Genomic DNA, 15,259 nt, shown 5'->3' with positions numbered 1-15,259 from the left:
TGTTGCATATTCAGCATTTATAATATTTTATACTACACACATTTATATTAATTGTAAGCATAAATATCACATTACGATTGGTGGGGACTGTCCATCGATCATTAGAATAAAAATATAATGTATTTCATTACGATTTATATTGTCGACAATAAAAGTATACAAAACACTCGTTTATATTATTATTCATATTAATAATACTTAACAATTATTAATAATTTACTTTTTTTTTTCAATAAAATAATAAGGTAATATTGAATTGATTTCCAAGCATTACATTATTTTTTACTATTTAAATCACACTAATGACATTACTAAAAATGATGATTTAAAAACCTGAAAGACAAGCGCCCTAAAATACACTGAGCACCAAACATCCCATATTACTACACCCTGAGGATGAAACGTAAGTTATTTTTTTTTGACTGAGACCAAACATTTAGACTAGGGTACTAGAAATTTTATGTAAAACCATATATATTGTGTAAGAGCACTCAAAGTCCAAATATTTGTAATTTTGGTTATTCAAATGTTTCAAACGTATTATAACAACTAACAGAACTATTAACAATAACAATTTTAAATATAACAAAAAGTTAGACTAGATTAGAAACAAATATATAAATATAATATTCCATTAATAAAATAAATATTAAGTTGTCAATTTTACATTTAGTAGTACCTAAACCACAAGTTTGTGTATTATAATTTTTAAACACATAACTTAAATATAAATTATAGTATTCAAGTTTGAATCAATTTGTTACTTTAATATATGAACATTGAACACACATCATTAACACAAATTACTTTGACAAATAAATAAGAAAACTGATATAATAATTTAATAATCTTTTATGTATGTACTTTCAAAATATAAAAAACAACATAGTAATTAACAAAATGTAAAAAATGTAAATTATAAGTTATGAATTATAACTGTACATAAAAAAAGAAAATATCTATACAAATTACACAGAAATAGTTAAAACTTAAATCAAAAACATAAATGATCTAATCAGTCTAAAATAAATCAAATTCTAATTAACTTTTAATACTTAGCATTAAAAAATAATATATAACAACTTCAAACCAAAGTTTATTAACAGTTAAAGTGTTATATTAAAACAAAACAGTCAACATTTTCCATGTAACTTACTTCAGTTTGTGATTAGTTTGTTCTGAAAAAAATTGTATTTCATTAATTAATTTAACATAATAAAAATAATAAAAATCTTTAAGATGACACCTCATGCATGTGTTGTCTTAAAACATATCAAATTTGAGTTAATCAGAACTAATTTTGAGTTGTTAGCTTGAATATTAAGAGAGAATTAACCTATTATTAAACTTAAATGTAAAAAAATTATCAGCTGTTTCTAGATGTTTGACTTTTATTTTTAATATTTTAATTTCTAAACAATACTGGATGATTTTTTTATTATTTTTTTTTTTTAACACTCATTATTTTATAATCTATTTTTATTTTTGATTGTTATTTTCTTTTTTTACTTTTTTCTTTTTTAAATAATAACATACATTTTTAATTTCATATTATTCTATAGCAGAATATTCTTTGGAGTATTTTGATACATACAAATCAAAGCTCAGATGAGTAATTCATGAGTTATAATCAGTGGCATAAATATAGGAATGCAGAGAATGCGACTTCATTAGGGCCCTAAGTCTAAGGGACTTTTCTGAATACTGTTTTTTTTTTTTTTATCATTAACAAAAAAAAATTTGTGTTGAAATTTAAACATAACAATAATAATAAGAGAAAACTCATAAAGTAAAATTTTAACTGTTATAACTGACTTATAAAATATACCATTAAAGATATAATATAAACATATATTTTTCTTTTACATTTATTTTGAAAAGAAGGACACATTAGGGATCAATCTTTATAATTACACCACTAGTTACAACTTTAAATACTTAAAATTCATAAACTACTTGCCTGAATTTTAATTTAAATGCATACCAAATAAATGATATGTATATGTCGAAAAATATTATGCTTCAGAAAATAAAATGAAGTTGTACGTTGACATTTTTAAAAAAGTGAAAACTTAAAAAATTATGATAAAAAAAATATTATTTTAATTTAACTAGAAATTATGCAAAAACAATATTTTCAAAAATATTGATAGATTTTGAAATAGTTAGTATTTTTCAATAAATGAATTGACCTATATGTAATAAACTATTAACAAAAAATACCGACTCTTAAGAATAAATAATGTTCTTTAGATTTGATAATAGTGACCTCTTTACTTTAATATTAAGTTAACAATATTAGTTTTGAATTTTTGATAAACTCAAATTTTATAAATTTTATGTTTATAAAACAGAGACAACACATGCATTAGTTCTTTAAAAATTAATATTGAATGTAAACATGATGGCTACATTTTTGTTCATAAAAGTGTAAACCGGTTTACAAGTTTTTGGTTTTGGTTAAGCTTATAATATCAAGGTTTAAACAACCGAGATTTTGTTCAGCTTATTATAAACAGAATTTCAACATTTGGGTTTAAACCATAATTTTAAGATATATTTGCCAAGGAATTATAAATTAATAATACAATTAAAAACCATACATACCATTGGGTTTTCTTTTGTAAACTTCTCCAAATCGTGACATATACTTTCTGATATATTCAGAAACTTTATTTTTTGTACTATCACTTATTTTTAATTTGTCCACTTTTTTTAATTGTAACTCTTTCAACAACACATTTTCATTAATCTGCAAAAATAGATAAGTGTTTTCATAAAAAAACATTAAAATTAATCACTTTTTAGTTACTTTTTTAGCAAGATATTTAAAATCTTCATCACTTCTTATACGTCCTTGTTGACAAGTCTTTTTAGCATATGATCCTAATGTCTTTACTATAACAGTAGCCATTGAATGATAATAGTCAATTACTTTCTTCATTTCCTTTCTGTTATCAGGAATAAGCTTTAATACGTCCACAGATAAAGACATCATGCTTATAGGTATCTTATGTTTTCTTTTACATCGTAACAATTCTAATTCATTTGACTTGTCTCGTAAACTAATACGCCTATTTCTTGATGCTTTGAATCTTGCAACAATGGGTGTAATTATTTGATCATTAATTGAATCAAGACCAGGAATTTGCAAATTATCATCCCCTTGAATAGCAGATGTAGAAGGTTGAAAAATAGATTTAGGTTCATTTCGTATTTCAAACGGATGACACTTCATTAAAGGCTTTTGTTTCACAGTATCTTGATTCAAATTAATTGGTTTTACTTCTGAGTGTGACAAATTTGGTGATGTCTCACCTTCTATCCAGAATGTAACTCTTTTTTCTTTAGGTCTTTTTAAATAATCATCTACATTAATATTACTTTGTCTCTTTAATGCTGATTTTGTTATATTGACAAGACCATTTTTTAATGCTAAACGATGTATATTACCCTTACGCATTATATTACGTTTTGTAGCTGGTATTTCATCAACATTTTTTTTTAAACCTTTCAGTTTGATCCCCCATTGTCGTTTAAAGACAGGTGCTAAACCATTTTTAGTTTTTAAATGACCAACTATTTTTTTTAAAACTTTTGGTTTCATATTATTGTACAATTCAATTTCTTTGTCAGTTTCGTGATATGTAATTATATTTGAGTTGAGGGTTTTTGAAACAAATGTTTTTGGTATTGAGTTTTCATCTTCAGATATCAATACCTTTTTCAATAAAGAATTAAATATGGCATTTGCAAATTTATTTTCTTTAGATGTTTTAATAATTTTAGGAACTGGTACCAAATCTTCGCTTAATGTGTTTGAAGTCACACTAGTTTCTTCATTGATGAAAATAATTCTATTATTTTCATCACAAATGGTCTTCAACTTTATATCCGACGAAGGTACCTTTTTAATATTTGTATTATCATTTTTTTGTTTTAAATTTTTAACTGTAATTAATTTTGATGGCTGATTTTTAAAAGAATTACTAATAATTTTAATTCTTGCTAATAAATCTGCACCAGATTGCACAGCTCTGGTACATGGTTTCTCGGAATGTTCTATTTCTGAACTAATAACTTTAATTTTATCAGGATTATAATGCTTACGTAAACTGTCATTGATCAAATTAAAGACATTAGTTTCAGCCAACTTAATTATTTGTTTTTTTGGAGACATATCAAGTGGTTCAATGTTTTGATGAATAGGTTTATTGTTTAATTGAGTGATGTTTTGCAGTTGTGTTACTAATGGTTGACTAGATGTTTGTGGTTGAGAAGTATTATAAAATGTTGGTTGATTAACTAGATGATAATCAGATGAAACTTGAGACTGTACATGCGAATACTGTGGAAATTGAATTAATGATTGTTCTAATGCTTGTGGTGGCATATAATTCAAACAAGAATTTGGCATATTATAATTGATTATTGAATCTGAAACAGAATGTTTTAATTAACCATAACAATATATATTTTTAAAATAAAATATATACATGCACAAGTGAATTCTGTAAATTTGTATCCCACAAAGATTTATTAATTCATCATTATAAAATATTGAATATATAATGTAAGGTAATGCACAGTGCTGAGTGGAATTTGTATTTAATTGGTCAATATCAATATTTATTTAAAGAGAAATGTTATCACATGGCTCTATTTTTGATCTTTAATTTTTAACTTAAAAATAATTAGAAATATTAGTTGTATTCTACAATAACGGTTTTGTCTGTGTTTAATAATGAAATTTAAATAATTAATATTCAAGTATAATAAAATATTTATATTACTTTGATCTATGTATGTTGCTTGTGATGAAAAATCCCAGCTTGCCTGTTCATTAATTCCATTATTATTGTTTAATGTTGAATTATTGTAATTAAGGAAATTTAATGTCTGAGAATGTTGTAAATAATTTTCATCAGATTTCTTGTTTTCTATTTCCTCAAAGTTTTCATACCAATTATCCATCACTTTATTTCTAAGCCTTTTAAATAGAAAAAATTAGTTTGTTAAAAAATATATTGTTGCTAAAATAATTTTACTTTTTTTGGCGTTCTTTAAATTTATATTCTTTTCTGGATTGTCTACGATCTAAATATATAGTTCGATGATTCCGTACTTTATTTTCGTATTTATTAGAATATCTAAACCTTGAAATATAAACATTTTAATTTTAAACAAATTAATTTTATTTAATACTTTATTATCACTTACGTGTTTTGATCAATAGTTCTTATGTTCATCGAAGATTCATAATAATCATTAATAACTTCACTTGAACATTTTTCTTTGACTGATTTATGCTGATCTATTTTTTTAGGAATTTTAAACACCATTTTTAATACAATCCATTTTTTCCACAAAGCTCTAGATTTTTCCAACAGATTATTTATCATTCCATTATCATTTGAAAATAAGCTGTCAATTTCTTGACAATGATTTTTAATTTCTGTAGCAGGATACTCTAAACTAAAAAATATCAAAACACATTTATTATTGAATAACAAATAGCAATTAAATAAACTATTCAATTGATAACATTTTATTGTTATTTGGTATTTATTTATAGAGATTTATTCATATAGATCCGCAAAATTTTCCATCTATGTCCCATACAATTTGAGAAACTTTAAATTTTAAAACAACAATCTAAATAAGTTTTTAGGTTTTAAAAAAGACAAGTTTCAACCTAAAGCAACCTCCTATACAATGAGTGAAAAAAACATAAAAAACTAAAAATTCGGCTCACAGCGTGTAATAATACTCAAGTAAAAATCATTTTGAATGCAAGTAATATATGCTACCAAAATTAAAATATAATATTTGATGAAACCTTTCAATTTTAGTTTTGACGTCTTGTGGAATTTCAGCCCATTCAGCAACAACATCTAATACTTTAGATTTAGTAATTGTATTTCTGTTTGTGATAGGAAGTTCATCTAAGATTTCCAAAATCTGCAAGTTTTAAAAAATTATTTTTTAAATAGGAAATATATTTATAATTAGACTGAATAAATTTACCATTAATTTAAATGATTCATTTTCATTTGATGTCATCCAATTATGAATAATACTAAGTCCACTGAAATCCATAAATAATCTTTTGTTCATATCATGTTCTCGTATAAATGTTAAGACATGTAAACGACTAATACTATCTGTAATATGTACCATAAGTCTATTCAAATTCAATGTGGCCATTTCTTGATCAGCTTTTAATCCACTTTTTAATTTGGCAATTTCTGTTAATTGTCTTCTCAACTATTAGAAATTTAATTAATTTACATATAAATTAAACAAAAAAATTTATTTATGCACATTTAAATATAAGGATATGACTAACATAGTGAAACTTGACTAAAAGAACACCTTTAATAAACAAAAAATAAACAACATGATACATTTCTGACAAAATCATGGGTTTTTCAAAGTATTTTGACCTGTCTATAATGGACCCTTTCTATTACAGACAATAATATTTTTCCTCAATCAATCTTGGTTTAAACTCAAATATAATTTCATACATTTTTACTTATTATACAAGTGTTGCTGATAATTACTATATAAGATGCGATTAAATATCAAAGTATAATTCAAAATTCACAAACAATTACTTACTCCTATATCGTTAATAATGATAATGTTGAAAAAAATAAATTTAGAATTATGTATCTATATGTAATATACATTAATATTTACTATTAGATTTTTATGTTCATTTGTATAAAATAATTTATAAGGTTGCTACCAAAATAAAAGTGTTAATAAGATTATTATTTAAAAACATTGATTAATTAATTTAAATAACATTAACGTCTTCCTATTCAAAGATATCATTATTGTTATAGTTTTTTTTTTTTTATATATAATATTTTGATTTAAAATTAATTGTTCAATGCAATTATTTTTATTTTTTTATGGCCTTTTACAATAATTCCTTATGAAAAAATGACTACCAGTCCATCTAAACTGTCTTATCTTTATGTATACTATACAATTTTTATATTATTAAACAGAAAACAACAACATAACGGTACTTTATGGTTGACATCAGGAAAAATGTTCAAACTATTTTCAAAACTCATTTAATAACACCACCATACCATTGTCTTTTACATAACCCGAGTCAAGGCAGTTAAAAATATTTTTGAGATTGAAGTGTTGAAAATTTGATGTTAATAAAGTACTAACATTTTAGAACTTTTTATGGTTCTTATGAGATAAGGTAGGTGGACCTCGATTAGAATTGAACACCTTTTTAACTGAACTCGGCACCACTGTATGATAAGCATTGAACATTGTCTATGTTTAATGGAATGTTTATGTTTATGCAGGACATGTGATCTTGGGTTAGAAACATGTTATTATTTTCTTAATCATAGTTATATTATAGCAGGCATGTCAAACTCAAAGTATCAAGTGGGCAAAAAATATTGGATAGCTTACTACGAGGGTTGCACACAAAAATTTAATAAAAAAAAAAAAAAATACGTTTCTATTTTATTTTTTACGTTTACAAAAACAACAGGTACAAAAAGAAAAGAAAAAAAAACAAAATAAAAACAACTATCTACAAAAAATGTACACCAACATTTAAAAAAACCATTTTATTTATTTAAATTAGGTATTCTTTGTTGTTTAAATTACAAAAAAAAAATAATAATTCTTTTTGGACTATATTTGACATCTCTTTTCTCCCATCAACTTTTCAATTTCAAGAGAAATATTATTGAACAAAGTTACTTTTATATTGAATTTAGATGAGTGTCAGTTAATCTGGATCTAACGAGTGATTAATGAAATTACCGATAATTTATGAAAATAATTGCTTACAATCTCACATTGATAAGGTTATTATAACTTATGTTTTATTTTATTTTTATCTTTTTTTTGTCCATTAATATTGGTAGCAGCAACAAAATGAACTAAAGGTCCCATGTTTGACATGCCTGTATTATAACATGGATATGAGATATGTGTCTCTAATTTAGTAATGTGTACTCTTAACCTGTTATGTTAATATAAAAATAATTTTTTTTCGCGTACTAACAGTAAATTGGTTAAAAAAATACAATAATTTTGTTAGTTAATTATGAAAGCTTATATATTATACCTCTCTTAATTTATTTTCATTATTATTAGCAGTTCTCTTTTGCAATTTCTTTTTTTTCTTTTTTTTTTCTTCAGATTTTGATACAAAAACATTTTCATTAGTGCTTTCACTATCATCAGAACTATTATGATGATCAACAATTTGAGATGATTTATTGATGTATCCACGACATTTTGATGAACCACAATAACATATTTGAGCACCATCACTGAAAATTTAAAGATTTTTTTTAAAAATTTTATAATAAATTTAAATATTTAAGATTTGAATTTATAATAAATTTACCCAAAGATTTGAAAACTGTAATCAAATGTGATTTCTTCACCTTTTTTAATTGGCCGAGTACTAAAGAACCCAATACGAGACTGACCCAATACATGCCACTAAAATCAAATTAATTTGTATTTTTAAACTGTAAAATTATCTATGTCTAGTATATAAATATTTATTGTCTGTATTTTGTAGGAAAAGCAAATTATAAATAGAAACATACACATCATCTAGTTTTAATCTTTGTAAATATAATGGCAAAAAAAACAAAAATAGAACTTAAAAAAAAAAAACAAAAGACATATCAATCTCAGTATGCAAGAGATTTAACTTATATATTTTAAGTGGTAGGGATTTCTTTTTATATGACTGTTTATTACAAGTAAACTCACAAGAGATAAATAATTATTAATCAAAAACAATTATACAGAACTAAGAAAAAACAAATCCATGAATAATACAATTAAAACATTAAAACAACAAGACTGAAAACTTTAGTAAAAATATGAAAATATAACAAAACATAAATACTAAATTAAAATACAAGGATAAATAAATATTAAATATTTACCTTTTCACCAACTGAATTTGGATCACAGCTATGATTAATAAACCTAGTCACATTTCCTTTTGAAGTAGAATCAATAATTTCATCTGGATTTAATTGAACCATATAATTCAAATTTTTATATTCTTTTTTTGTCAGACGATTACACATTTCGTTATAATCAATTACTTCACCAACATATTCACTAATTAAAACACCTCTATAAAAGAAAATGTATATGTTATAGTATTTATAATAAAAACTAAATTTAATTAGATTTAAAGTAAATCATATTTATATACTTAGGAATATCTTCAATAGCACAAATTCCATAACCTTTATTGGCAGTTTTAATAATATTAGTTTTCTTGAATTGTTTATTCTGAAATTGTTTATTAGTACAATATCTTTTAAGAGAACAACCCGAACCACTAAAAAAAAGATAAAATATAAAAACATTAATAAGAAATAAAATAAAGTATAATTATTACAATAATCACCATTCAACTTTAAGCAATCGATTGAGACATCTTTCATCACATCCTGTAATTCCTTCAATTATATCTTTTTTAGATAATGTACATTCACAATAATCGTTTATATCTCCAGATATTATTCTATGATTATAAAATAATTTAGTTTAAAATTAATAATTAGATTGGTAAATACAAATCACAAATGTTATATACCCTCGTGTGTTGTCTTTGTCTTAATTAACACATAACATATTAACATGGGAAATTCTATGTTTAGATTAAACTATATTACTCTGTAATATTTTATACTAGAGCCAACTGATCTATCATGTCATAATACTAATAATACTCTATTCAAGTTAAGAAGACAACTCAGCAGCGACCAGTTCTGGTCAAGCAGGCAATAACAGTTTGTTTCTAAACTAAGACAAAACATCTGTACACTTGTCGTGTAGTTAAGCCATGTTCCCGTACTAGTGTGCAATACTAGTATATTGACTATTGAGTTTTCTTCTTAACATAAATATAGAATACGGCTCTACAAATATATTTTTTATAATTTTATTTTACAGCAAGGTATGAGTATTTTGAATTTTACAAAAAGTTTATGATTTAAAAATTCTATTAACTTGCTTTAAAATCTATATATAAAATAAAATTAATTAAATTTAAATTGTTCGAAATATAAAATTTGTTTCAATATGCGTTTATACACCTTTTTTTTTTTTTACAACACATAAGGTAATAACTACATTCTTTTAAACAATTGAATTAATAGAAATAAACTGAGTTTTCATACCGTTGTTTCAGCTTACGTAGCATAGGAATTTCAGAAGGTGGATACAATTTTAAATCTTGCCTGAAAAAAAAATAAAAATTAGTAAGGGATCATTAAATTTGGAACAAATTGTGATTTTAAGGAAACCTTGGTTTCTTTAAAAATAATCAATATTTGATAATAATTTTTTCTTGTAAATTTCACAAATATGCTGAGAAAATAAAGAAATGATAGTTTTTAAGTACCATAAAGACTAAATTTCCAATCAAGAAAAGTGATTCATTTTGATTAATTTTTTTCTATTTTTAGTGTTAAAAATATATATATATATATATTATTTTTATTATTCATTAATACTATCACTTTAAATTGCATTTTCACAAAAGGCAAAAGTCTAATAATTATTAAGAATACATTAAATAAAAAATAAAATTAATTTATAGAAACAATTATGTTTGAATAAAATCCAATATTTTTGCAATAATAGTTAAAACTAAACAATAGATTTTATAATATGTTCACTACATACAATAGATACAATTATTGTTTACATATGCTGAATTATTCAAATTGGCACCATATAACTAGTTATTCAAGACACTAAAACATTTTCAGAGTTATGATTATACCATTAAATTTTTGACAACATCATATAAGTATTACTTCATATTATCAATATACTAAATTATATTTATTTCTAATTTTTAAGATTTTTTTGAAAATGAAACTTATTTATCCAATACTGAATACAGAGAAAAGTATAAACAAAAAATGTAATATGAAGCAAAAGTATAAAACTATTATTTAACTTTTGATAAAAATAGTATATTTCTTACCTATTAGGTCTGTAAACATTTTCATCAACTAATGTAAAATTGGTAGCTTTTAATTTTTCATCAAATTCTACATCATTAATTCTTGCTTCAAGTAATTGATTTTTGTGTTCTTTGTAAATTTCGTCAGCTACCTGATCATAATTAACTTCTGGAACTTTCATATCATCAAGTATCTCAAGTATATAATTATTTTTAGGTTTAATTCTGTTTGACTGTCGTCTTTTTTTTTTTGGAGATTTCTTTTCAGGTTTTTGTAATTTAAAAGCATCAGTCACAGAATTTTTTAGTTGATTTAAGTCATTAAAGCTTTTACAACGTTTAAATGAATAATACGTTTTTTTTAACTCAAAATCACAACTTTTAGAACGAATTTTCCTGGGTTTACAAACAGGATTACTCTTCAAATTTTCTAATCCAGATACCTCCAAATTGGTATTTTTATTTTTTTCACTGTAATGCTTTACATCTAAATTCAACTCATCAGATTGCTCAATCTTATTTAAATGTTCTGTAGATATTTCATTTAATTCTGTAATATTTAATATTTTATTATTCAAGCCATCAAAATCACTGACATTTAAACAATATGATTGTTGGGCAATATTTGTATCTGTCGTTTTCTCTTTTTGAGCTAATTTGTCATCTTTGCTCAATAATATCTCACTTAAATTTAAATATTTAAAATCATTAGGAAAATTAAAAGAGTCGTTTTTTTTCAATAACATAACATTATCTTTTACGTCTTTCATAAATGAGAATTTAAACTTCCACGGTACAGAGGCTCGACGAATAGGTTTTAATGGTAATTTATCAATAATTTCAGTCATATTATTAACACTCTTTGATTGAAAAATTGAAATATTGTTCCAGTCCATTGAAGCATGTCTTCTAATGATATTAGATTCTAGTGATATATCGTCTTCCTGATCAATGACAGATGTATTAGATAATTGATTCCTTTTTAGTTCCTTTTCATTAAAATTCTTAGAAGTTATTATTTTTTTTTTCTGATTTGATTGTTTATAATGTCTTCTATTACTGGTAGTCCTACGACTTTTGCTTAATTCTAAAGTGTTAAATTCAGAATTATAATCAGTACTATCATTTAAATCACTTGTTTCAACATCTGTTACAGTATCAGACATATCTAATGAAGACTGTGACTCTTCCATCATCATTTCTATCTGACAAGATTGTGTCCATCGAGATTTAACTTTTACGGGCTTTTGATAATCTACTGGAGGACTACCAGACGACATGTTAAATTGAATTTATCTACAAATAAATGTATTGTTTTGTTTAATTTTTAAGTTGATTGTTTGATTATGAATTGAGTCCATCTGTGAAGAAAAATATATATATATTACAAGAAAAATAATATTAAAAAGAGTAATTATGTTTTTTGTAATCTAAATACTGATGCCTTTTCTATTATTTTAAATAACCAAACAAAATTTGGATACTAACTACTCAATTCAGGTTGAATGAACTGTCAACTGCATGTACACCAAGACACCTATTATCATAATACTATTCTAAGGCTTAGAACTTACGTAAAAACAGGTCAGAATTGTCAGTGGCCATAATAATCAATGTTTCACTGATCAATTACTGGCATCAAGAATAAGCTGGTGGGAGCCATTTATGGCGGAGATGCACAAATCAGTTGAAAATTTACCATTAACCCTTAGGAAAACATTAAATAGATTATGAGTCGGGGTTGCCAAAACAAGAGCTAACATCCGAGTAACAGTTGCGATTCTGACAAAAATCAAATAGACGATCATCTGTTACATAGCAGACTAGTTTTATCAGGATGGACAAAGTACAACTAGGCATTAAATTAATATCCTTTGAATAATGAAATATAACAATAACTAGCTCACCCATTAGATTTTATCATTATCATACTATACAACATTATATTATGTATAAGTTAAATATATCTAATAATAAAATTATAAAACATTAAACACGAAAAGAAAATGACCCCTAAGACTACAATCATTTTCAGTTATAACTACTAATATTTAAATAATAAAAATAATCAATAAGTTTAAGCGATTAATCTGGCACAACTATGGAAAGCTCTAAAGTTCAAAAGATCTGGCTTGCTAAGCTTTCTACTTTTATTTTTATCTATAGGTTAAATAATTAATGGGTACTTGTGAGTTATCGTGACTACCTCATATTATGGGTTAATACGAGGTCGTTTTATATGCGATTCTATTTTTTCCAGTGTCGTTATAATCGCAATTTTTATAGACTAGCTGGGTAACTTTTAGGACACTTAAGACATTTAGTTAAAACTACGCTGTAACGCTGGTAGTAGTAATAACTTGTTGTACATTTCGATTATTTGGCAATGGATCTGTGGAACTTACCAACTACGGAAAAAGATGCTGTAGCTTTTTTTCAAGAAAAAGGCATTTTACCACATCAACGAATCGGTTCGAACAGTCACAAAGCAAAACTCTATTTTGGGAAACAAGTATTTTGGAAGTGCAATGTGAAAAGTTGTCAGCAAAAAGTTAACATGCGTGTTGCCAATTGGTTTGTGAATAGTCGCATATCATTTTTGCAAGCTTTACGTTTCATGTTTTGTTGGACAGAGGAAATGATTTCAGTGAAATTTTGTGAAAAATACTTACAACTTAGCAATATTACGGTAAATGATTGGAATAATTATTTACGGGAAGTATGTGTTATAACTTTGAGAGAAAGAGAAAATAAAAAAATTGGAGGAAAAGGAAAAATAGTGGAAATTGACAAAAGTTTGTTCACTAAACGTAAAAATAATTGTGGAAGAGTACTTTCCCAGCAATGGATTTTCAGCGGAAGATGCTGTGAAACAAAAGAGGTATTTTTAGTAGAAGTTCCTGATCGGTCTTCTGCTACTTTGATGTCAAAAATACATCAACACATAGAGAAAGGGACGATAATTTACTGATTGCTGGCGGGCATATAACACAATACAATATAATGGCTATGAGCATTTTACACTGAATCATTCTTATAATTTCGTTGATCCAAGTATACATGCTCACACACAAGGAATAGAAAGACTTTGGGGATCGGTGAAATGGAGAAACAAACGTCATAGAGGTACAGCGCGACACTATTTAGAATCTTACTTGGCAGAGTTTAAGTGGAGGAATACTTATCATAATGAAGATAAGTTCAGTGTTTTACTTAATAGTATTGCAAATCATTGGCCACCACAAATTGATTTTTAAATTTTATATTTATTACTAAATTGTATTTTATTTTATAAATTTTACTCGTAATTGTTGACGTATAAATTTGACATATTCTATTTTATTATACTTGACATATTATTATTATATTTTATAATTATTATCATATTAACAATAAATACATTGACATTAGCTTTAAGTAGTTTTGTATTATTGTAAATGTATTAAAAATATGTTGCTTTCGAAATCAAGGTAGTCGCGACGAGTCACGATAACGCATAAGTACCAAATATTGTATTCAAAATATGTAGACCTAACTTAATCTTTAAATAAAACCTAAAAATCATTCCATAAAAAATTGAAGTATGATAATGAAACCTATTCAACTATAATAATAACATTATAATATAATCTAAGCAGACAAATGAAATATATCTCACAGTTAAAAGATGCTTTATATGTTCATACTGTGGATACAAATAGGAACAAGAGTTGATAGAAGCTGATGCTGAAATCAAACAATTCTTAATTACAAGTTAGAATTCTATATGTTAATTTGATAGATGATTACCAAATACTTACATACAATTATGTCTAATGTATTCACATCTAAGTCTAGGAGACATCAGAGAATGAAAAATAATACATTACACGGTAAATCATCCAATTTCGAATAAACTATGAGACATGAGTCAACGAAAAATATGGCATACAGACAGTGGGAATGACCAAGATCGGCTCACGGTGAGAACACCTGAACACAAGCTTGTAATGCTTGTACCTGTCATATACTCATATGTAAACGCTCAACAGTATGAGAATTTTGCGGAAAAGAAAAATGACGCTTATCAGTTATCACAGAAATGATTAATCATATCCACAGATATAGTTTTATAAGCATAATATGTGATCATATCACGGAATAAAATTAACTGGCAGCGCTTTCACACGAGTAAAATTTGAACTAAATTTCCGTCATTGAGCATACCAAAAAATATTGTGATAATTGATAAAGATTTTTAAAGTAGTCCGAGCC

The 15,259-nt window shown here is 25.0% G+C and overlaps 1 protein-coding gene across 3 annotated transcripts; it reads right to left on the bottom strand.

Annotated features, from left to right (window-relative positions):
- Nucleotides 1-834: 834 nt before the first annotated feature.
- LOC114124926 (uncharacterized) lies at nucleotides 835-15,065 on the bottom strand. Of its 3 annotated transcripts, none has more exons than XM_027988375.2 (17): nucleotides 14,806-15,065; nucleotides 14,664-14,731; nucleotides 11,027-12,366; nucleotides 10,212-10,271; nucleotides 9,437-9,553; nucleotides 9,239-9,367; nucleotides 8,961-9,156; nucleotides 8,405-8,502; nucleotides 8,120-8,327; nucleotides 6,028-6,267; nucleotides 5,840-5,961; nucleotides 5,221-5,475; nucleotides 5,049-5,156; nucleotides 4,794-4,990; nucleotides 2,813-4,437; nucleotides 2,608-2,752; nucleotides 835-1,178 (listed from the first exon to the last, which is right to left on the bottom strand). In XM_027988375.2, exons 3-17 carry the CDS (start codon nucleotides 12,283-12,285, stop codon nucleotides 1,153-1,155), a joined length of 4,785 nt encoding a protein of 1,594 aa, XP_027844176.1. In that variant the 5' UTR covers nucleotides 12,286-12,366; nucleotides 14,664-14,731; nucleotides 14,806-15,065; the 3' UTR covers nucleotides 835-1,152. The 3 variants fall into 3 exon arrangements, with proteins under 3 accessions (XP_027844176.1, XP_050057080.1, XP_027844177.1); XM_050201123.1 differs by having other exon boundaries at nucleotides 5,049-5,150; XM_027988376.2 differs by having other exon boundaries at nucleotides 14,810-15,065.
- Between the last annotated feature and the right edge of the window lie 194 nt (nucleotides 15,066-15,259).

The sequence above is a fragment of the Aphis gossypii genome, chromosome 2, assembly GCF_020184175.1.
Source record: "Aphis gossypii isolate Hap1 chromosome 2, ASM2018417v2, whole genome shotgun sequence".
Classification (NCBI taxonomy): domain Eukaryota; kingdom Metazoa; phylum Arthropoda; class Insecta; order Hemiptera; family Aphididae; genus Aphis; species Aphis gossypii.
Note: the sequence above shows the minus strand (reverse complement) of the source record. Positions and strands in the feature narration are given on the sequence as shown.

Bases quoted from the DNA above. Each gene is read 5' to 3' on its own strand.
- LOC114124926 (XM_027988375.2), bottom strand. From the start codon at position 12,285: ATGTCGTCTGGTAGTCCTCCAGTAGATTATCAAAAGCCCGTAAAAGTT. The intron at 5,157-5,220 runs GTAAGTGATAAT...TTATATTTCAAG, and splicing joins AGAACTATTGATCAAAACAC to GTTTAGATATTCTAATAAAT. The intron at 4,991-5,048 runs GTAAAATTATTT...TCTATTTAAAAG, and splicing joins TTTAAAGAACGCCAAAAAAA to GCTTAGAAATAAAGTGATGG.